At 36.5% G+C, this 23,494-nt stretch overlaps 1 protein-coding gene across 1 annotated transcript; it reads left to right on the forward strand.

Annotated features, from left to right (window-relative positions):
• The first annotated feature begins 1,372 nt into the window (after positions 1-1,372).
• On the forward strand, positions 1,373-23,494 carry LOC147068913 (SPRY domain-containing protein 7). The gene is made up of 5 exons (XM_085951276.1): positions 1,373-1,599; positions 6,381-6,551; positions 18,298-18,473; positions 19,686-19,830; positions 22,241-23,494. Exons 1-5 carry the CDS (start codon positions 1,497-1,499, stop codon positions 22,336-22,338), a joined length of 693 nt encoding a protein of 230 aa, XP_085807402.1. The 5' UTR covers positions 1,373-1,496; the 3' UTR covers positions 22,339-23,494.

Here is a 23,494-nt window from a genome sequence, read left to right on the forward strand (position 1 = left end):
CCAATTCAAAAAACACACGTTTATTGGAGCATCAATCTACAATAGTCAGAAATGATCTCTTGGACGATAGGGTGATCGCTGTCGTGGAGCCCGCTGATGGTGCTACAGCTGCTGCAGAGCCTCGTTTGGTGAAGATAACTTGAATCTTTTGAATTGAATTGATACTTTGAATCAGTTATTCGCGACCTTGTTTTGCTTTTAATCAATTTCATGGATGAAAATGCTTGTTCACATCTGTATGTCGATCCAAAGCGACATATTATTTATAACTTCTACGATTCCTGCATTCTAACATCTTACCATTGTAATCGGTAAAAAAAATAGGACAAACTGATGAGTAAGAAAGCTGTATGACTTGAACTGAGAGCACTCAGTTCTTGACTTCAACTTCAAAATAATAAGTAGGCGCAAAGATGCAATGCGCCACTTGTAATTATTATTCAATGCGCCACGTTTTGGCCAGCACTGAATTAACGTATTAGGTATCTACAATTTTTGCAACATGAAATAATCATCATAATATACGAGTACTACACACAGTTTACCATATTATTGCATTCGAACTATAAGCAATAACAAGCTCTACAATGTTTTAATACGTTGTCTCCCCCCCCCCCCCCAGTATGTATAGGGTATACTAGGGTCATCTCAGGCACAAATCAGGACCATAATTATTGTAATAACTATTTATAGATTGATAGCTTTATTGAGATTGCTAAAAATTATCTGGCAAAACTATAACAAAATATTTTCGACATAACGTGGAAAGTTCACAGAAGGAACCAATGGATAAAGAGGCAGACATTAGTAGGCGATGTTATAGAGGTCGGCATACTAATGAAATGGCAGTGGTCTGATGATAGGGCTGAAATAATGGAAGGAGCCTGGGTAGGCCTTCATCCACCAGTGGATCTATTTTGGCTGGTGATGATTAAAAAGGAAAATATGTAAATACATAAATAATATGGCTTATTTATTATTATTTAGTTGAAAAGGTGCTATTCAACTATTTTATTGTGGATTTGAACGATAGTAACGCCGTAATAATTATATTATCCATCCTCTTCAGGAGATATGGTGGCCAATGAGAAGTGAGCTTATTGTATACTTAGTACCGTTCGGTCTATTTTACAAAATAATATTTAGTACCTAATATTGTACTATAAATTGTAACTGTATATTTTTATTGCCTCAGGTTAATCCTAACTATTAAAATAGTCTGCTTCGAAATAGTTCAATCACGAAAATATTATTCTGTGTTTTAAGTATACCCTCACTTTACAGCTGGTTACTTGGTTATTAACGCTTATTTGTATGGCATCACCGAAAGTTTTTTTCGAGCTTAGCTTAATGGCAACGTTGTAATTTGAACGCCGAACATCAGACTGAAATTGACACAAAATGATCTGTCAAAATCGAAAATAAATGCAAATTTTAACATTCTGACAATAGTATTTCAATTAGGTTAGGGCTGCAATAAATTAACAACGATCACGATGTTTTGCTGTTTGAGAGGATGTCTAAATGGATTTAATCTTACGCCTAGTGTTCCTGTCAGACCTAAAGAAAACCCGATTCAATTGGACACTTCGCATATGGGTAAATACACGATAGGAAATATCACCTTTGCACTGTAGTTAAACCAATATGGAGCACTCAATTACACTTTAAATATGTATATTTATTAATGCTTGTGACAGTCTAGTTTCTAAATGGCTTTCTTATGAACTTCAGTTCAAATTTCACTTCGTAACATATGTAAAATTAAGCTTATATTTTTGCGTATTTTCATGAATAATATGACCATTTAGAGACATAATTGGACAAATGACAGTGTGACACGGAATAGCAAACGTAAAAGACGTTATTTCATTGTACAGTGCGTATATTATTCCAAACACCAATATAATAACAGATTTTATAAAGTTTTAACATTCAATAACAAGAATTCGTCACTGTTCTGGCAGAAGACACTAATTCTAAAAAATTACATATTGAGTTAGTTATACCAAAATGTTCGTTATTTCAAACTTTACCGTCTGGAAACCTTCTTAATAAATAAACAGTCTTTATTTTAAAGTCATCCTTTTTACGATTACTTAATAAACTCACATGATAGACCATTTCAAACATTTTAACAACTTCAAAGTCAAATTACTCAAAACTAGTATTCTCCAGTTAGTGTGTTCTGCCAGAACAGAGACGAATATTATGAGATGTTGCAGATTCCTAGACTGGGTTATTAACTTCTTTAATAATGGTGTTAACTGTAAATTCTTGGTAAAAAGACATTGTATTAATTGAAATAAAACAATGTGTAATACTTATTCCACTTATCCGTTGAAAATATGTCTGTTTCTACATTCCATGTAAAAAATCAAACTGGTTTTTTTAGTAAACCATTTCTTATATTCAACGAGTAATTCACAAGATTTGAGAATGTAAAATTCCATATATTGAACATACCTACATAACACCTCAGAAACCCATTAGAAAAATCACATTTGAAAAAAATATAATGCCTGATGGGATTTGTACCCGTATATCCACTGGTATATGCTTCAACCAATTAAACTACAGGCCTCCTACTTAATTACGATAATTTAAACTAGTAGGTCTTACATGAAATGCTCATCAAATTGCGTATGTATGTTCTATTGGAACGTTACATTCCCACATCTATAATGAATAATGAAATGGTTTATTAAGACAAGCAGTTCATGTAGGACCTACTAGTTTGAATCATCCTAATTAAGTAGAAGATCAGTAGCTTATTTGGTTAAAGCATATTGGCGTGATACCAGTGGGTTCAAATCCTTTCAGGTGCCGTATTTTGTTCAACTGTGATTTTTTCTAGTGGGTATATCGCACCGTGAGTGTAAAACCAAGGCATCTGCAAAAGACATATTTTGGATATATTAGGGTTTGAAGTCTTCGTTTTGTTAGGAGAAATAGAGTTTCTAAAAAAAAACCATAATATTTGGTTTATATCTACATTATATTGCATGTTCTTTCAGTTACTTCACTTTTAAATTATCAAGTTCACGACTTTTGCAGTTGTTTTGCATTTAATCTCGAAATTGAAAAATTTGCAGTTGCCTTGGTTTTACACTCACGGTGCGATATATCTGAGGTGTTTTCAAGGTATCTATGGTTTCTTAGGGAAAAAGTGGGGTGACAACGTACTATATCTGTTGCGATGACCAGTCATACGAGATATGATATTGGATTTTGCTGAAAGTGTTAGAAGCGTTTTTAGTCATAGCCCATTGTCCTTCTTAATATGCAAACGTCACCACTACAACAACATCGAAAATGCACAAAACAGTTTTCGTGATTTACTCGAAACTCAAAAAAACTTCCAGAGCGACTTAGCAACTAAATGACTGACATAACATTATAAGATTGTCAGGGATCATGTAAATTTTGATAGCCAATGTCACAAAGCGTGAAAAATATCCTTTTTTCCAATCCAATATCTTGGTCAACTCACAACATAGTCAAATTTGTGGCCTGTGTCTATCAAGTGTTCGGCAATTGATGACATCATATCAGTGACGAAAGGTGAAGGTAGGCTGTTATGATCTGACATAAAAAATAATGCACACTAAATATTGTCAGTCAAACATATTTGTTTTCATTGAACTATAACTAATACCCCGTGCACGGTATTACTGGTGACAGTACGTATTATCGCAGCCATAACAAGAAAATGCACACCTAAACACGTATTATTGTGCAAGTTGCAAGATTGCATGCATGGATCAAAAAAGTTCAGAAGCATCTGAATTTTCTCGCGTCAATAGGAACTTGTGAGATATCCGCGCCTGTTCGGTAGAACGATAGTGGCGAACCTGCCAGAAAAAAACTAACTACCGCGCAAAACACTTTTGACATTTACCAATTTTCACAACAATGACATCTTCGCATTTCGCTTATTTGAAGAATGAGATTGGCGAGACCGATGACATTGTTAATGGAGAACGCACTCAGTACAGTAGCTAGCAAGTAAATTCGCGCATAGCGACATTCGCACATGTATAGGTAGACGTCACGCAATTTCCATTATGCGTTATTACGCATCGGGAATTCATAGCAATGTCACCTTTATTGTAATGGCGTTAGAACAGTGTTTCTAGTGTCAATGTTCATTTGAGCGAACCCGTTCGAACAAAACCATTCGGCAGACCCGACAAAAAGTATCGGGAATTTATAGCAATATCACCTTTATTGTAATGGCGTTAGAACAGATTATGCCATTCGGCAGACCCGACAAAAAAGTGACTGTCATTTTTTTTTCCAGATGCTTCGTCCATATTAATGTCATTGGGCAAGACAATCAGCACTTTTATGTGCAAACTGTTATTATCCGATAGTTTAAAATACACACTATTGGGGCCAGTAGATCCATGCACGTGTATAGGCACTATAAGACTACAATGACTAACTAGACAAGACTACAAACAAATACTTACCTACACTATCTGTAATAAGTATGACTAATAATAATTCAATGAAATCAAACAAGTTTGACTAAAAGTGGGCATTATTTTTGTCAGATCGCCCATAGTGTACCTCAACTATTATGGTTTAGCAGGGTTTAATTTGATTTTAAAAACTAACCAGCACCATCTGCAAATTGTATTCTTAGTTAAATGAAAACAAATAAGTGTGACTGACAAAGTTTAGTGTGCACTACTTATGTCGAATCTTAATAGCCTGCCCCCACCCGTCGCCACTGATATGTATACTAAATGAATTTGAATGAATCATGAAGACGTGGGTTCGAATCCCACTCAGTCCAACTTTTTTCAAAATGATGTAAATAGGTGTTGCAACTGACTCCATTTGCCTAAGGTTTAGGCGACGCTTACTTACTTATCGTGTCCAGGATCACACCGCTCCTTTCCAAAACCTTGCAGCGGAGACTGCCCTGTCATTGGCCTTCAACAGGTCCTCCTCAACACACTCAATCCCAATTCGAGGGCAAACCAACATATGCTTCGCATCCTGCACCTCCCCACACTCGCATGAGACATCCTCGCCGGTTAAGACACCCCACTTCTTGACGTTTGTCTTGCACCTTGTGACACCGACTCTTAGTCTGTTCAGTGCCTTCTAGACATCGAAGGGAAGTTCGTGTCCCGGCGAGGGTTCCTCTGTTGGCTCTATCCAAGGATTGCAGAGTCTTTCTTTCCATTTCTGGATATGACTCTCTTCTGGGAGGCAATCCACTTCCGTTGTCCTTTTAAGGAAGCTTTTTCTGGACTTGAGCCTTGAGGTCTCTGCTTAATGTCCATGGAGTGGGTGTCTGGGATCATGCGTCTGCTTCCTTCTTTCGACATTCGCCGCTACTTCTCTTCGTATATCGGGAGGAGCTATGCCTATGATGGGGTATATTTTATCAACAAGAGTCGGTCGCAGGCATCCCGATATGATTCGACCTGTCTCGTTGATTGATACATCCACATGTTTGGCATGCACAGATGCGCTCCATACTGGTGCCGCATATTCTGCGGCTGAGAAGCATAGGCTTAAGGCAGACGTGCGCAGGGTATGTAGTTGCGCTACCCAAGATGACCCGGTTAGTTTCTTTATGATATTGTTCCTCGCGCACACTTTGAGTTTTGTAGTAATGCAGTGTTTGCTTGAACGTCAGTGTGCGGTCCAGGAGTACACCCTGGTATCTCGGAGTTGGGCATTGGTCGAGTTTATCGCCTCTCCACGTAACACGTAGTTCTCTTTTGGCCTCTTTGTTCCGAAGATGAAATGCACATACTTGTGTTTTCCGTGGGTTCGGTTTGAGGTGATTGCTCTCGTAGTACACTGAGAGTTTCTCCAGTGTGACGGATAGTTCATTTTCAACATCTTCGAAAGTCTTGCCTTGAGCCGCTACGGCCGTATCATCCGCGTAAATAAACTGCCTTGTACTCGATGGTGTTGGCTGGTCGTTTGTATAAATATTATATAGGGCTGGAGCCAGCACACTTCCTTGAGGCAGGCCGTTTTTTTGGGATCGCCATCGGCTATTTTTACCATGTAATGTTACGAAAAAAGTCTATTTTGCAGAAATGTCCCTATGAGCGTCGTTAAGTTGAGATCGCCGGTAAGTTCATAAAGTTTTCTCAATAACTTTTTATGATTTACCGTGTCATATGCAGCGGTAAGGTCGATGAATACTACGCCAGTTATTTCTTTTCGTTCATATCCGTCTTCGATATGCTGTGTTAGATTTAGAATTTGTCCACAGCACGATTTTCCAGGCCTGAAACCAGCCTGCTCTGTAGGCAACGCTTAAGAACACTTAGGCATTTAAGTATGACTACGTCAGCTGTCCTTAAATATTAATTGACCTTGCTGTTTCCGTATTTTTTCACCAGGTCACGAAGTAGTGATAGTAAAAGGCGGGCAGCGTGTGTGCGGTTCTGGATGTGCCCTAGGCAATGCTCCGCTGGTGCAGTCCAAGTCGTACTTCGAAGTCAAGCTGCAGCAGGGAGGTGTTTGGGCACTTGGCCTGGCTACCAGAAATACAGATCTCGATAGGGTACACGGTGAGTTATGTCAATTCATTTATTTTATCTTACCTATGTGCTCAAAATTTTCTTCTTTAGGAAACTTTACTATTGAGGAATGGGGGATAGCTTGACCCTCAAAGGTTTTGAGATAACACATTCATTGCTGACCAGTTAATTAGTAATTAATTACCACATTTAATTATCATGCTAATAGTATCTATTGGCCATCTAATGGCAATGCATTGTCAGCGCTAAATGAGTTAATAATGCCATTCTAGGTAGAAAGGTCTTTTCTATATAATTCAATAAAAAATCAAATTTCTTCATCGGATTATAAAATCTAATAAATCCCTTTCTAGGATGAATCATTAATTTAATTATAAACGGGAATGTCTGGGTAAATTATTGGTTATACGGTAAAATTTCATTGAATATTGCCAAGTTTATTTGAACTAAATAAAAAATAAACACATTATTTATTTTAAAAAATCAAGGCTAATTTAACATTAAAATGAAAATTTGTGCAAGATTTTCAAACGACATTATCTTATTTTGATTTGTTTCCTTTAATACCAAATATACCCTTCCCCATAAAAATGTCTCGAATTCAATATCAAAAATCTAATCCAAAAGTCGCAATGTTTAACCCCGCAAGTTTACATGCCCTGCCTGCAAAGACACATTATTACAAAAGTAAATAAATGCACCCTCGAAGTGTGGAACAAAACATACCTGCCGGTGAAGCTATCGCCTGTGAAACCAAAGTCGCTCTGCAGAGATGACAAAAATATACCGTTACGTTGTTGATGTACATGCCCAAAGTCTACCCCTGCACCTTCCGCTTGTAATTAGTACCCTTCACCTTTTGGAGATTTAGATATTTTAAAATCAGTTGAAAAGTCGCCCCCGAACAGGGAGGGTAATTCTACCCCTAGCCAGACCAAGTGGTAAAATCTCTGCGCTTCTGTAAATCGAAAAATTATTTCACATAATAAATAATTGTGCAACCCCTACCATGCGAGATCGAAATAAAAACGAAGTGAGTAGTGCGGCCCAGTGTTATACCAAAAATTAATCAACCTCTCAGTGACAGTGCCACGCAAAACCATCACTCGCCCCTTACGTTTAATTATCTAATCTTTATAATATACCCATAATGATAATGTTTGTATAACCGTAAATAAACCGAACTCTGCGCAGAGTTATCGAACTAAGTTTTGTGTTTTAATTTTATACCTTTGCCTGTTATAACGTGATATCAATTCATGAAATGTCTCTCTCAACACACCAAAATACCAGGACCTGAAGAGAATTCACACACATGACTTCCCCCTAGGTCAGTGGTCTCCAACCTTTATGTTACTACGCCTCCCTTTAAAAAAAAATCTAATCTTGGCGCCTCCCCCCCTTTATTTCATTAAATAATACAGACACTTTTTTAACACACAAGTTTTTACTACTTACTTATATTAAATTCATTTTTTAATTAATTTTTTTTTCATGCGACGAATGAGCTTGTTTATTACCACAATCAATTTTAATAGAAGTCAACCAAATTGATCATCGTTCATTGACAAAAATTAATGGATTCTATCATGGGCTCCACATACTGAATAGGGCCCACAGGCCAGGATCTTTCACCCATATATTTAAAATATTTAATAGCCCTGAAACAAAGCAGCGCCGCAGGCGACTTTTTTACTATTAATAAAATAATATGAAAAATGCATTAGCAAACTAACCAAGAACTCAGGAAATAGATTTTTGTTTGCTTCAATATATCTGGCGTAGAAATCATTTAAAAGTGAAGACATGTATTATTGTTATATTATATTAAAGAAATCACGTCAAAAACAATTTAAAAAAACAATATCACACCCTGCCTACACGCTTCAGTTGACACTTTAGCTACGAGTGACATTTAAATTTGAGGTTATTGTTTTCATGCAACCAGCGGTCGTTTTGTGCATTACCAAAACAGAGCGTTTGCAAAAGCGCCATTTTTAAATTTCTCCGCTCCAAATATTTTATTTGTAGATATTATGGTATAAAAATTAATTTATTAAAAAAATTTGGCGCCTCCCCTGGCAATAGATCGCGCCTCCCCTGGGAGGCGCGCCTCCCAGGTTGGAAACCGCTGCCCTAGGTAATACCCTATAGAACTAAGGTAACAGATAACCACAAAACGAGTTTTATCCATAAAAAATCAAGATTAAAACGTCAAATTTTAACGAATTCTCTCGAAACCTTGTTAGGAAACACTGATGTAGAGTGAGTTTGTTTAATCCTAAAACTATATTTGTGGTGTTTACCGAGTCAACTTTTACTTTCGTATGCCGTTCGAGTAGTTGGTTAATGACATGCAAAGAAAGTCACGGCCAGTTCAACATGCACCCGATGTTCGGTACGCTCGTCGAATATTAATGATCACAATAAGACACCGTGTCCATTGTAAACAGACAGATGTCGTAACCAGTTCAATGCTAGATGATATTATTTCTTCATCTAATCTGAGATTCTTTGCAGATGCACTGCATTTGATAAAGGCACGGTAATACATCAGTCACAATATGTTGTATTTAACCAGGGAACTCAGAAATAATAAATAACGGGTAAGGTCAAACAGGCAACCGATGTTGAGTAAAACGGTTTCTGGCTTCCTTCTTAAGGCTATACCTCAGTTGAGGCATGGTCTAAAAAGATCGTGGCTAGGCGATGCGCGGATTGTGGGTCGCAGGTGCAAATGACGCATGCCGAATGAAATATAATTTGTCATATAAATCGAACACGCGTCCATTCTATTAGTAACAATAATAATATATTCATTGACATGTTTTCTTTTTCAAGTAAATGGGTAACGTTTTTAGTCATCTTTACACGATTTAAGAATTAATACCCAAGTCGCCATCACGGAACAAATTAACGTATTCACACCTCGACGTTCGCTCTCCGACTGCCAGCGAGTCCAAAATTTCGTCGCGCTTCTAGTTGAAAATTATTTGCTGTTTCACTGAAATATCGTCTTAACTGGCTGCTTCCTGTAAACTGACAAGAATCGTGTTTTATTTAGACATGAATTTTATGTCAGTACTATACGACCCAAAGAAGTTAGACGATCTTTAATATATGGTCATGTATTTCCGATACAACATTTCACGGTGAAGTATGGTACGGCGAACTGTATACGTCTGAATTTCCGGACACGTTTGGAGCCATGTCTCGATAGTAAAAAGAAGAGAATTTTTCAAAAGTGCTTCTTGCCATCTCAGACCTGAATCTCACGGTCTGGGCTGTCTTCATGTAGATGATAACCGATTTATTTTACATGCTATTACAGAAAAGATTTCAAGTTGTACTTTTTTAGCAATCCCGCGGAACACTGGTTAGGAATCGCTGATTTACAGGGTTGTGGATTATTAAGCCGATAGGTAAAAGGTAAAACTAAAAGTTTGCAGTCTCTCAGATGTGTTTCCTTGCGAATAATTTATTCGCAATACAAAAAAGTTTAGCCGTGAAAAAATAAATTTAATACAAGACGGTTAGCCATTTTTAGTGGCCTTGCCTTGGCGTTGTTGATAAAATAAATTGACAAATAGGACAGTGCTAAACCGTTTCAAATAATATAATACAATGAACTTCACTTATTTCACGTATATTGATTTGTTATTCAAGACTGAACTGTACCAAATAATAAATGGCATCTTTTCCTGTCATGAATATCATGGAGGTCTACTTCAATGTCTTTTTGAGTTATTGCTATAACGGTTACGCGTAACTGTTGCATTGTCTATGCGGAGATAAAACGTTTACTACGTAACTTAAACTATTTACTGGCACCAATAGTGGGTAAATTGAACTATTGCAATAATAACTGTTTACATGTAAAAGTACTGACTGTTTCACCAAATACATTCTTCAAGCGTAAGCGAGACGTGTTATTGTCGTTGTGTGGTACTATTTGACAGCATTTTCACAGGTTCTCATAATATTATAGGTCATCCATGGACTGAAACCGTATGTGGTTTCGAACCGTGTGCCATAATAAGCTTATCTTTTCTGTTCATGGAAATATATTTTCACAAAATATATTATAAGCATCTGATCGTATCCGTTTATCCCATACACTTACACTTACAACTTTAGTGAAAATATATTTTCATGAACAAAAATTATAAGTTTAGTACTAGTAGAATCGAAACCGCATACGGTTTCAGTCCATCGATGGCTTCTTAATCTATTGCGCAGGCGCAGATATCGCACAAGCAATAAACTTTTTTGATCCATGCATGTAATCTTGCAACTTGCACGATAATATATCACACCGTGAGTGTAAAACCAAGGTATCTGCAAAAGACATATTTTGGATATATTAGGCTTTGAAGTCTTCGTTTTGTTAGGAGAAATAGAGTTTCTAAAAAAAAACATAATATTTGGTTTATATCTACATTATATTGCATGTTCTTTCAGTTACTTCACTTTTATATTATCAGGTTTACGACTTTTGCAGTTGTTTTGCATTTAATCTCGAAATTGAAAAATTTGCAAATGCGTTGGTTTTACACTCACGGTGCGATATGTTTGTCTGTCTGTCTGTCAGCAGCAAATTAATGTATGTGTAAACGGGGTATTAGAGACCGAAGCATGGAATTTCACGAATCGTTATTAGCCTTTTTAGCCGCGGCTGTTTAATGAATGGTGAAAAATATGTCGACACAACTTCAATGAAAAACGTATGACTGAAAAAGTTTAGAGTGCACTATTTATATCAGATCTTAAAAGCTTACCTCCACCCTTCGCCACTGGCAAGAACTAACCACACTTAGGCCCTCCTACCACGGAGCAACTGAAGTCCGACAGAACTGAAACTAAAATTCCAACCAGTATCTAGCTAATGTATTTCAATGGCGGCTCGCTGACGGCGAGACTGGGATCTCTCAGCTTCAAAAGACACGACATGCTAGTCGCGCGGTCTCTCAAGTTTCCAGTCGCCGTAAAACAGTGGTACCAACATCAATAGATTCGGTAAAAAATCATATTTTCTTACCAAAATTGGTAGCACTGCGTAACACAAGTAACTTAACTCGCGTAACTTGACTCGCTCGAAAACATTATTTATTAAATATTAATCGGAAAATTGAAATAACCTAATTGTATTCGAGTAAATGCAGCAACGTGCGTGTTGTCAGTTTCTGTACAAAACAGCTTATGGTCCAGATTGACGAGGTTATGTGATTATTATTTCAAGTGAGTTTCAGTAGCGCCGTGTGCGAAGCATCACATTGGCCAGTTTATGAGTTCCTTCACAAACCAGTTCCGTCAGATTTCAGTTGCGCTGTGGGAGGATGGCCTTAATCGACAGATACTGAATTAATGGTTTGGGGTTTTTACAGTGACATAAATATACATACACCTATCTCAATAAAGAAGTGTCACTTTGAACCAATTCAGACAACACTGGATGAGTTCTCAATAAGTATTTGGAATACATCAGATTTGGCATACAATAATGCCTCTCCGTATTAAAATTTGTAAAACAAATTTATTCTTAGACTTTAAAGGAGCCGTGATGACGACTTAATGTGTGACCAAACTGCATTCGTTCAAACAGCGGTTGTCAAACTCGGTTACCCTGAAAAAGATCTGAGCTATTGGTGGCTAACAAACCTCTTGCAGTGCCTGTGTTCTACCGTGTCCGTAAATTTGTACATATGCAGTTCGCCATATTACACTTCACTGTGAAATGTTGTATTGGAAATATATGGTCATATATTAAAGACCGTCCAACCTCTTTGGGTCGTATAGTACTCAGATAAAATTCATGTCTAAATAAAACGTGGTTCTTGTCAGTTTACAGGAAGCCAGTTAAAAAGAGAGCCAGAAACCATTTTACTCAACATCGATTGCCTGTTTGACCTTACCCGTTATTTATTATTTCTGAGTCTTCTTGTCGGTTTACAGGGAGCCAGCGACAAACAAATTTTGAAAATAGCCGATATACTGGATTATTTGTTAGGTTAGGTTAGGATTTTATTCTTGAATTCATCAACTTTGTCAAAATCGGCTATGGAAATTGGCACGGTTCCCGCCTGGCGTCCTGTAAACCGACTTATACCTAAAATACGTAATAAAAACTACCGAAAGACAGTAGAAAATGGGTATGTAATTAAATTAGAAATACAGATCGCATAACTTTTTCATCTCGGTGCTATTGTATAAAGTCAACTCTTTCCAATAAGAAAGCCCACGGCGAACTGTGCTACGGTGAATTGTAATACGTACAATTTACATGTAACTGTGTACTACAGTGGCGGAGATGTTAAGATTCAACATAAATAGTGCACACTAAACTTTGTTAGTCATACTTATTTGGTTTCATTGAACTAGGAATACAATTTGCAGATGGTGCTGGTTATTTTTTTAAATTTGATTAAACCATGCCTAACCAAACCATAATAGTTTAGGTATGCTATGGGCGATCCAATATAAATAGTTATTCACACTTCTTCAGTCATACTTATTTGATTTTGTTGAATTAAGAACACATGTTACAGAGGATGATGTTCATTAGTTTTTAGCCCTTAGCCCTGCCTAAACCAAACCATAATCAATATAAAATATCCATTACGGCTTAGATTAGGCAGGGTTTAATTAATTTTGAAAACTATATACATTGTAGTCTTAATTCAATGAAAACAAATACGTTTGACTGACAAAGTTTAGTGTGCACTATTTATGACGGATCTTAACAGCCTATCTCTACCCTTCGTCACTGTCGTATCGTAACTTGTAAAAGCTTTAGAAACATCAATTTAAAAAATCTTGGACGTAGTCGAATTAAACACACATCTTTCACTTGCTAGGTGAAGGCTCTTACCACTAAGTTACGCAAGTAGTATCATAAGAAATTTCGGTACAGTTCGGTTATGAGGAATACAGCGGAAAACACATTTTGAAAATACCCTATATACTGGATTATTTGTTAGTTTAGGTTAGGTTGGGTTAGGTTAGGTTTGGTTAGGTTAACCTAACAAATAATCCAGTATATCAGCTATTTTCAAAATGTGTTTCCTGCTGTATTCCTCATAACCGAACAGTACCGAAATTTCTTCTTCTTTTGACCATGTCCGATTATATTAAGATCATACGGGCCTCCACAGAGTTGAGGTTTGTATTGACAGATATTTGTTTTTATGAAGAGTGGATGTTAGCCACTAGCTTAACTTATTAGGTCCATACTCTGACGTAACACAAATTGAAAAATAATATTTGTATTTCTCAGGCCGAGAATTTGAACCTACGATATTATAAGCTGCTCGGCCATCGTGGGTTAGTACATACTAAACATTCTCATATTTCGAAACTGTAACAGAAATTGAAAAACAACGTTTGTATTTGCCACACCCAGGATTCAAACCGTGGATCCATGATGTTATAGGCCAACGCTTGATCCGCTCGGTCATCGTGAGCCAAATGGGTCTAAAAGTGAATATGGTCATAACTAAATTCCTCCGACATTTGACGGTTGCTGAAGAGGTAAAGGAATCTGTGAACCTGTAGAAATTATGTCTGTTGATTAAAAATTAATCGATATAATCAAGGATAGGTACCCCATGAATAAAGTTTGAGAAACGCTGGCTTTTAAACACAATAGGGTCGAGGCTGAGTGTCAACCTCTCTGCGTCATTTTTTCACGAATATAATTAAGCCGTAAAAACAATGTACCGTCAAAAGTGCATGTCTGCTTATCTCGGCAATGCAAATTTAATGAAAACGAATCCGTAATGTTTGGTGCTCGCCCAAAAATATTGAGAGTCATTTAAATTAAGCGAACGACTGAGCATATGTTTCAGTCAAAGATTTTTCTAGTAAATAGTGCCTAAATATATAATAATTACAAGATAAAATATACAACGTTTTTAAATATTCTGTTGAATCATATAAACTTGACTTGACTAGCTTCAACGATCAAAAAAATTTGTACTTAATAGAAATAATACTGAAATGTCATCTTGACATGCCATATTGATTTCCATAGTAACGCACGTATATATTAATAATTTAGTTGCTAGGACCCCAGACCCCTAGCAACCAATAATGGTGTCGAAATAACTTTTCATACGAAACAGAATTAACTGAAAATGAATTCAATTCTACTTAAAGATGGCTAAAAGTATTAAAAAAATGCATTGGCATCGTGTTCTGATATATTCTAAAAGTTTCAAATGTCTAGCTAGTCGGGAAATCGATTGCAAGATTTGTACCGGACAAAGAACCACTGGACAACGAACCACCGAACAAATAAGAATACGAGCTAAGAAAAAATTTGTAAAAATGAGGCTGAAAAAATATTACTATGGCTAATGATTAAATTAGCGCAAATCATTTCATGTCCGATCCTAAGAAGAACATTATATAGGCCTCCACAGAGTGGAAGTTTGTATTGAAAGATTTTTGTTTTTACGGGAAATAGAGCCACGTGCTTAACCTATTGGGTCCATACTCTGACTCCAAACATACGTTGAAAAACAATGTATTTGCCAGATCCATGATTCGAATCTGGTACTCACAATATTATAACCCAACGCTTAAAGGGTGAATTAGTAGTCATAGTTAAATTAATATTCTGTACTTTGGTGTATTGAAAGAAAGTGATCAAATGCACACTGACAAGGAATAATATTAATTATTGTATATATATAAAATAAAAGAAGGTAAACACCTTATTACCTACTAAGTAAAGTATCTTGATTGTCAGTGTGTAGCAGTGGCGAAGGCTGGAGGTAGGCTCTTTAGGTCCAACAGAAATACTGCTCACTAAACTTTCTCAATCATACATATTTGTTTTCATTGAACTAAGACTACAAAGTGCAGACACTGTTGGTTAGTTTTTAAAAATCCATTAAACCCTGCCAAAACCAAACCATAATAGTTTTGGTATGTTATTGTCAATCCGCCAAAAATAGTGCACACTTTTTCAGTCATCGTTGAATTATGGATACATTTTACAGATGGTGTCAAATGGTGGTTAAAATTCATTAAGCCCTGGATCAACCAAACCACAATAAATAAAAAATATTCTTCTATCTATGAAATATCTAAAATTATGTTTGATTTAATGAGTTTTAGCTATTTTATAGATGGATGCATCGTTTTTGACTATTATCGATTATGACTTGGTTTACACAGGGTTTAATTGACTTTTAAAAACTAACCTACACAATTTACTCATTGTATTATTAGTTCAATGAAAACAAATAAGAATGACTGACAAAGTTTATTTTGTACTAGTTATGTCGAATCTTAACAACCTACCTCCACCCTTTGCCAATGGTGTGTAGTTGCCATTGGTGAGGCAAAAGGCGAAAGCCGAAACCCGGGTCGTGAAGTAACTCAAATGGAAGAATACAAAATTTAAATCAATTAGAAATCAAATCAAAAATTAGATACCACACTAATCGCTGCTGATGAAAGAAAACTCACAGAGTCGCAAATACGGCCTCCTTATTAATAGGAATAAGACCAAGTTAATGGTTGTTGATTAGGCCAACCTTCTACCAACACCAAGTACACTCCAAAACCTCGAAACAGTCGACGAGTTTGTATATCTTGGATCGTCCATCAGTGGAAAGGGCGGATGCGAAGCGGAAATAAGAAGGCGCACGCAGATTGCAAAAAATGCGATGGCACGCCTTACCACTATATGGAAGGATCGGGGAATTTCGATTGCCACAAAAATGATGCTTGTGCAAACATTAGTGTTCTCGATATTTCTATACGGAGTTGAGTCGTGGACCCTGAAGGCAAGAGAACGGATGGTAATTGATGCCGTTGAGATGTGTTGGCGCCGAATGCTTCGCATTTCTTGGACGGAGCACAGGACGAACCAGTCAATCGTCCAGAGACTGAAGATAAAGGAACGGCTCTCGACGATATGTCTGAGAAGAATTCTGCAGTTTTTTGGACATATTGTCAGGCGCGGACCGGACAACCTGGAGAGACTGGTAGTTTTGGGTAGCCTCCAGGGAAGGCGAAGCAGAGGAAGAGCGTCTGCGCGATGGAGCGACCAAGTGAAAGAGCTGACTGGGGGCACCATCCATTCTGCCCTGAGAGAAGCGGAAGATCGAGAAGGATGGAAAGTCTTGGTCGCTCAAAGGATGGCGAAATTTAAATGTGGTCACAATCCTCAGCCATGAGTGCACGACCAAGAAGAGAGAGAAATCAAAGTATTATATTTTACAAATAGCTAAAGTCAGACGTTTGTATACATAAAAATAAATAAGATTTCTATGATTTAAGAACCTATTGCCACTGAGGTTACCCCACGGATACGGGATTGTTAAATATGTTAACTTAAAATAAGCTCATATTAAAAAAATGCATTTACAATGTTCACATCCGTTGAAATTTCATTTTCAATTGTAATAATATTGTATATATTATTTAAAACAATTTGTATTCTTACAAAAGTGTTGCACAACTGTTGCTTAGAATATTATTAGTATCGTTGTGTTTTCAGAAGCTCCATTGTTTTGTCGGGATGTGCCTTGAATGAAGATTTGCTTAATTTCCTTTGACACGGTAACAATGATGGTGATCCATTATGACACAGCTTTTGAGTCATTCATAAAAATTATTCAAATTATCGCCGTTGCATGTAAATAAACAAGCGGGGCTGTGCCCATTCTTTAAATTGGGAACCTCCATACCTGATCATTCCTCCACTGCCCGCCAATTCTCCACGCCAAGTCCAACATATACAGTGGCAATTATCATTAACCTCTAAAACGTATATACAGTGAAACTTAGATTTCGCATTTCTGAACGGATTATTGACATATAAATAATCTAACATACATAATTTGAAAACACTTCTGAGAAATATATAACCACTAAACACCCAACAGTGCGTCGGCCTATAGCGTCGTAGGTCCAAGGTTCGAATCCTGGGTTTGCCAAGTACACATATTGTTTTTCAATTTGTGTATGAGTCAGAGTATGGACCTCATAGGTTGAGCAAGTGGCTGATATCCATTTCTCGTAAAAACAAAAATCTGTTAATACAAACATCCACTCTGTGGAGGTCCATATGGTCTAATTAGGATCTGACATGGTCGAATAACATAAACACCCAACGGGATTCGAATCTGTGTCCCCTCGGATTCACGCCTATGTGCGCTGACTACTAAGCTATACATGTCCTATCTAATTGCCACGAAGTTACATACCTATATTCGGTACTGTTCGGTTATACGGAATACAGCGGAAAACGCATTTTGAAAATACCCTATATACTGAATTATTTGTTAGTTTGGGTTAGTTTAGGTTGGGTTAGGTTAGGTTAGGTTAAACTAACAAATAATCCAGTTTATCGGCTATTTTAAAAATGCGTTTTCCACTGTATTCTGTATAACCGAACAGTACCCTATATTCTTCTGTCCTTTCCTTGTATTCTGGTGGTTATTTTATTTAGACACTAATTTCATCTCAATTTATACTATACGGCTATCTATTTCCAATACGACACCCCACGGTGAAGTGTGATACGGCCAACTACATACGTACAAATTTTCAGACACGGTCATTCATAGCCCCCTTACAAACCACTAAAATCAAAAGTATGTGAAATCACGTGACTCAAAAATGTGTAAATTTACAGAAAATTGCATAACATTGCATACTTTTTGCCTGTGGCGCTAATTTACCGCAAACTCATGTGTGCTCACGTGACATGATAATAGTCTGTTTCTAGATTTAATGACATACAAGAAATATTGCATTACAGGCGGAATGGATAAAGAATCATGGTGCCTGAACAGTGACGGTACCGTCAGACACAACAACATCGAGCTCTATCGACTGTCGACCGACAGACCGACTTCCCCCGCCAACCTGATGACTGCCGATCTTCTCGGGAACGGATCACCGCCTTCTCCGAGCAATCACACCATCACAAGTCAGGTTGGTAGTTACTAGTTACATATGACAATAATTGGGGCAAGCTAATGATCCTTCATTTCAATTATTCGACTGGCGTAAATTAGATGTTAAAATTATTTAGGCCTCGGGGGACAGAAGTGAGACAGGCATTAAACTGTAATCATTCAGACCGAAGATGTTAAATACACCTTGTTCTTCAGAGATGGAGCATATATGTCCACTGATTAACCGTTCCCTTTACGATGCTAATAAATTCTGTCCGTTCCGGTGATGTCACCTTCGGTTACCGTACAGTTGGTAAAATGAAAATACTTATTCTGGCAACATAAATAAGTATAATAAGGTTTCATCATTATTTACTATCTGTTTTAGCTGTAAAATGATCAAAAAGGCATAAAAACTTAATTACTATCATGTGCCGAACCTAACCGAATTTTTTTTTTAAACGGTACATGTACAAACACGCGCGTTAACATCATTTTACTCCCTACTTATGTTATGCCGTATGTTGTAGCTTAACCACTGGGGAATGCCAAAAGAAATGGCGTTTTTCAAAAAAACACTACCTTATTCTTAGGTCAATAATTATTATAAAGCAAACATTATTCGTAGGATGTTTATGACACTTGAATGGTCAAAGGCATAGCTTATAATCAGTATCTTTAGAATTATCTTCAAATGTGTAAATCTTGCCCATTTTTTGAATAATAAAATGCCTAATTCTTGTCAAATTTGGGATCACAGAGATTATCAATATAATTTTTTATCGCAAATATTTCACTATAATAATGTCGCTATAAATTATACTGATGGTTTTATAAATGCGTTTAAAAATTAATAAACGTAAAAAATCTTAACACCACTGCACATTTATGTACTGAAATATGACTATATTCTAAAACATTAGAGCGAGAGGTTTAAAAGAATACTATTTTATGTAATAAAAATACTTTATGCAGTCATCAAATGTTTAAAATAAATATAACGGATAATAAGGCTTCAAAATTATATAAATAGATTATCTACAATGTTTAAGGTATGTCCAGGATCATGCTTTGAAAATAGAAAAAAAGCTCCATTTTGACCCACGCTGAGCACGTCCACCCTTAAGACATTTCACTAAATATAACACATAATCCAGCCGCGGAATCGATCTCTCGACTCACAGCTTGATACCGACCAGGCCACCATGGGGTGGATATCCGAAATAGATAATATTTAATTTTTTTGCAGGTGGAGAACCCGCGGACCGCCCCCTGCGAAGGTGATACCATTGGTGTGGCTTTCGACCACATTGAACTGAATTTCTTTCTCAACGGCAGAAATATGGAGATTCCTATATCCAGTATTAAGGGAACGGTTTTTCCTGCGCTCTATGGTGAGTTTTGCATACTTACAATTAAAGAAGCTAGCGACTCCAGCATCGAAGCAAGTATACGTAATCCGCATCAGGGGCATGGACATAATATATACAATATATGAGGCGTCTAGTTACAAAAAGCGACAAGTCCACAATTCAATATTTTCGGGAAACAACGTTTTTATGTTTCAAGCTTCAATTATTTGTTTTAACGTGAGATTATTTTTTCCGTTGTATTGTATGTCTAAATTAAAACCAAATGGCAATTTGTTTCAGCCGATAAACTTTGAAATGTAATAAATATAGGCAACATAAAATTGGACGTAGCGCTATTTGTACCTCACTTTTTAATTTACTCCGCATAAAGGACATATTTCCGTGGCACTGTCATGAGTTTACCAGATGCTACAGCATGGGAGACACCCTTTTCAATATTGAACGTTCCCTTATCCTAACGCGCGAAATCAACCAAGCTTTAAATAATATGAAACACGGACTTGGCGCTTTTTGTAATAAATCGAGACTTAAAATATTTTTTTTCGTAGGGTTATGTCGCGTTTTGGAATTTATAGATCAATACATATTGTGTAAAATTATACAAAGAATACGTGCGTATTTTTTTTCAACTTATCGCTTTTTGGAATTAGACGCCTCATATGTCGGTGGCGTAGGGTGGAGGTAGGCTATTAAGATCCGACACATATATTGCAAATTAAACTCTGTCAGTCAAATATATTTGTTTTCATTGACATTGTGTAAATAGTTTTTGTTAGTTTTTAAAATTAAATTGAACCTGCCTAATCCAGACCATAGTAGATAATAGTCAAAAAATATTCATTTATCTATAAAATATCCAAAATTATGCCATTAAACCATTCATAATTTTAGATATTTTATAGATAGAAGAATATTTTTTATCGATTATGGTTTGGCTTAGCCAGGGCTAAATGAATTTAAAAAGTCTATCCAACACCATCCTCAACGTAATATTATGACTGAAAAAGTGTGTACAAATAGTATAAACTCAACTATTATGGTTTGGCTTAGGCAGGGTTTAATTGAATTTAATAAAAACTAATTAGCACCATCTGCAAAGTGTATTCTTAGCTCAATGAAAACAAGTAAGTATGACTGACAAAGTTTAGAGTAGATTATGCAAATCAATCGACAGTGACTAGTAATTTGAGTTTGAAATCGGACGAGATAACTCGCGAAATTTGTATGTGTGGCCTGTCGATCACGGCCTCATAGAGCGAGAAAACTCACCGAAGGCATAGAACCCGTTAATATCTAGAATAATAAATTGTCATGCGTCGGTGCGGTGTGATGTTTAAAACCGAATACAAGAATATTTAACATACATAACTTCAAAACACCGCAGATATATTATACCCACTAGAAAATATCATATTTGAAAAAAAATACGATTCTCGTTGGAATTTGAACCCGTATAACCACTGGTATCGCGCCAACTGTGCATTAAACAATTATGCTACAAGCCTCCTATCTAATTATGACAATTTAAACCAGTAGGTCCCACATGAAATGCTTATCAAATTGCGTTATTATTGACTATCGCTTTTTGTGTATTAAATCAAGGAATATTAATTACCTTAATTACTAACCGACGCCCGGCTCTCGTCAAATATTTTAATTATAACGTCTACTTGAACTTGCTAACTTTTTTCAAATATGATTTTTTCTAGTGGGTTGTCTAGATGTTTTCAAGTTATGTATGTTCAATATATGGAATGTTACATTCTCAAAATATTGTGAATTAATCATTGAATAAAAGAAATGGTTTATTATAGAGGTGGGAAAACGGGTCGGTTTTGAAGACTAAGTATACTTACTACCAGTATAAAAAGATACTTGGTATCGAAACTTGTTCCAAAATACTTACTGGTATTTGAAATATTGGCTTTGAAATATCGGCTTTAATAGAATCGCTAAAAATACACTGAGCTCGGGCTTTTCGAAATGTCCCATTTATTATAATATTTTAAACACATTTAAAATTTATGAGTTGTTTTTATGTTAGGTCATAATATTCTTGTTAACATAAAATGAATAACAATGATTTATTTTTTATTTTGAACATGTTTTGAGCTGTCATAACAAGCCTGTACTGTCACTCCTGAGGGAATGTGTTGCCAATTACACAAAATTTATAACCTATTGTTCATACATAAGAATGTCAATAGTATTGAAAGTCTACCAACAGTACCAACTAGCTACTAGCGAGTCGCGACGATGATCTCATCGAATGCGCTCGAACTACAAATAAGTTTCTTGAAACAAGTTTATTGGGCCACACGTACCGAGTATGGGAGGTATATGAGACTTGAGTACTCAAACTGGTGACAGTATTTCTAACTCACTTCTAGTTTATTACAAGAATATTTATCGAATGGGTCTTTTGTTTCAGTCGACGATGGCGCCATCTTGGATCTCATTTTGGAAAACTTCCTGTACCCCGCCCCTCTCGGCTTCGAGAGGATCATGCTGGAACAGTCCCTGCTTTAACCAGTGAAGCAGTATCGCAGAAATGATAAAACCATTAACTGGACTAAATCTAAACGTTTTACGCGTTACATAATATGATTGTTGAATGTTGACTTTGATCAAATTTTTAATATTCGTATATCGGCTGTTTACTTATAAGATTCAATGTTATTTATTTTCTATGTGAAGTCGGCAATGCGCTGTCGATGTATTTTATAATGCTGGTCTCCGCAGACCAGCGTTTGATTCCAATAATGTCACATTTCTGCTTCGACACGGTGCATGTAGAGCTACATCCATCGTGAAGTAGAGGCTATCCGACTATCATAATCGACACTACAACCCAGTGGCGGAGGGTGGAGCTAAGTTGTTAAGATCCAACATAAATAGTGCACAGTGTACTTTGTCACTTATACGTATTTGTTTTCATTGAACTAAGACTACAAATTGCAGATAGTGTTGTTTAGTTTTTAAAATTTAATTAAACCCTGTGTACTCCAAACCATAATAGATAATAATCAAATAATATTCGTCTTATCTATTATGGTTTGGTTTAGGCGTGGCTGATGAATTTAAAATAAAACTAACAGACACCATCTGTAAGATGTATTCTGAATTCAACGAAAACAAATAAATATGACTGAAAAAGCGTGCACTATTTTTGTCAGATCGTCCATAGCATACCTAAACTATTATGGTTTAGTTTAGGCGAGGTTTAATTGAATTTTAAAAACTAATCATTACCAAACTGTAAATTGTATTCGTAGTTCAATGAAAACAAATAAGTATGACTGACAAAGTTTAGTGTGCACTATTTATATCGAATCTTAACAGCCTACCTCCACCTCTTGCCACTACTATAACTCAATGTGGAGGACATGTCTCCACTTTTCACTGCCGCAGCTTCCTCAAGGGCCTTAACCTCCGGGATGCCATGTCTTTTTCAACACAGTCCAAATACAGCAGTCTAGATTTCCCGTCCCTCCTTACTTTTGGCCTGTTGAAGAAAAGCCTTTTTTTTGGTTGGGTATTTGGGGTTTTTCATCCTTGAGACGTGGCCTATACAACGGAACTCTTTCAAGTGTGATAAATGTATTTTGTTGATTGGTGGATTAAATTCGAGACCCGTAACGTTCTTCATTTGTCATTGTGTAGGCAACATCCCAATTCCATGTAA

The sequence above is a fragment of the Rhyacophila brunnea genome, unplaced genomic scaffold (genome assembly GCF_057557595.1).
Source record: "Rhyacophila brunnea isolate RB1 unplaced genomic scaffold, BYU_Rbru_1.0 scaffold_24, whole genome shotgun sequence".
Classification (NCBI taxonomy): Eukaryota; Metazoa; Arthropoda; class Insecta; order Trichoptera; family Rhyacophilidae; genus Rhyacophila; species Rhyacophila brunnea.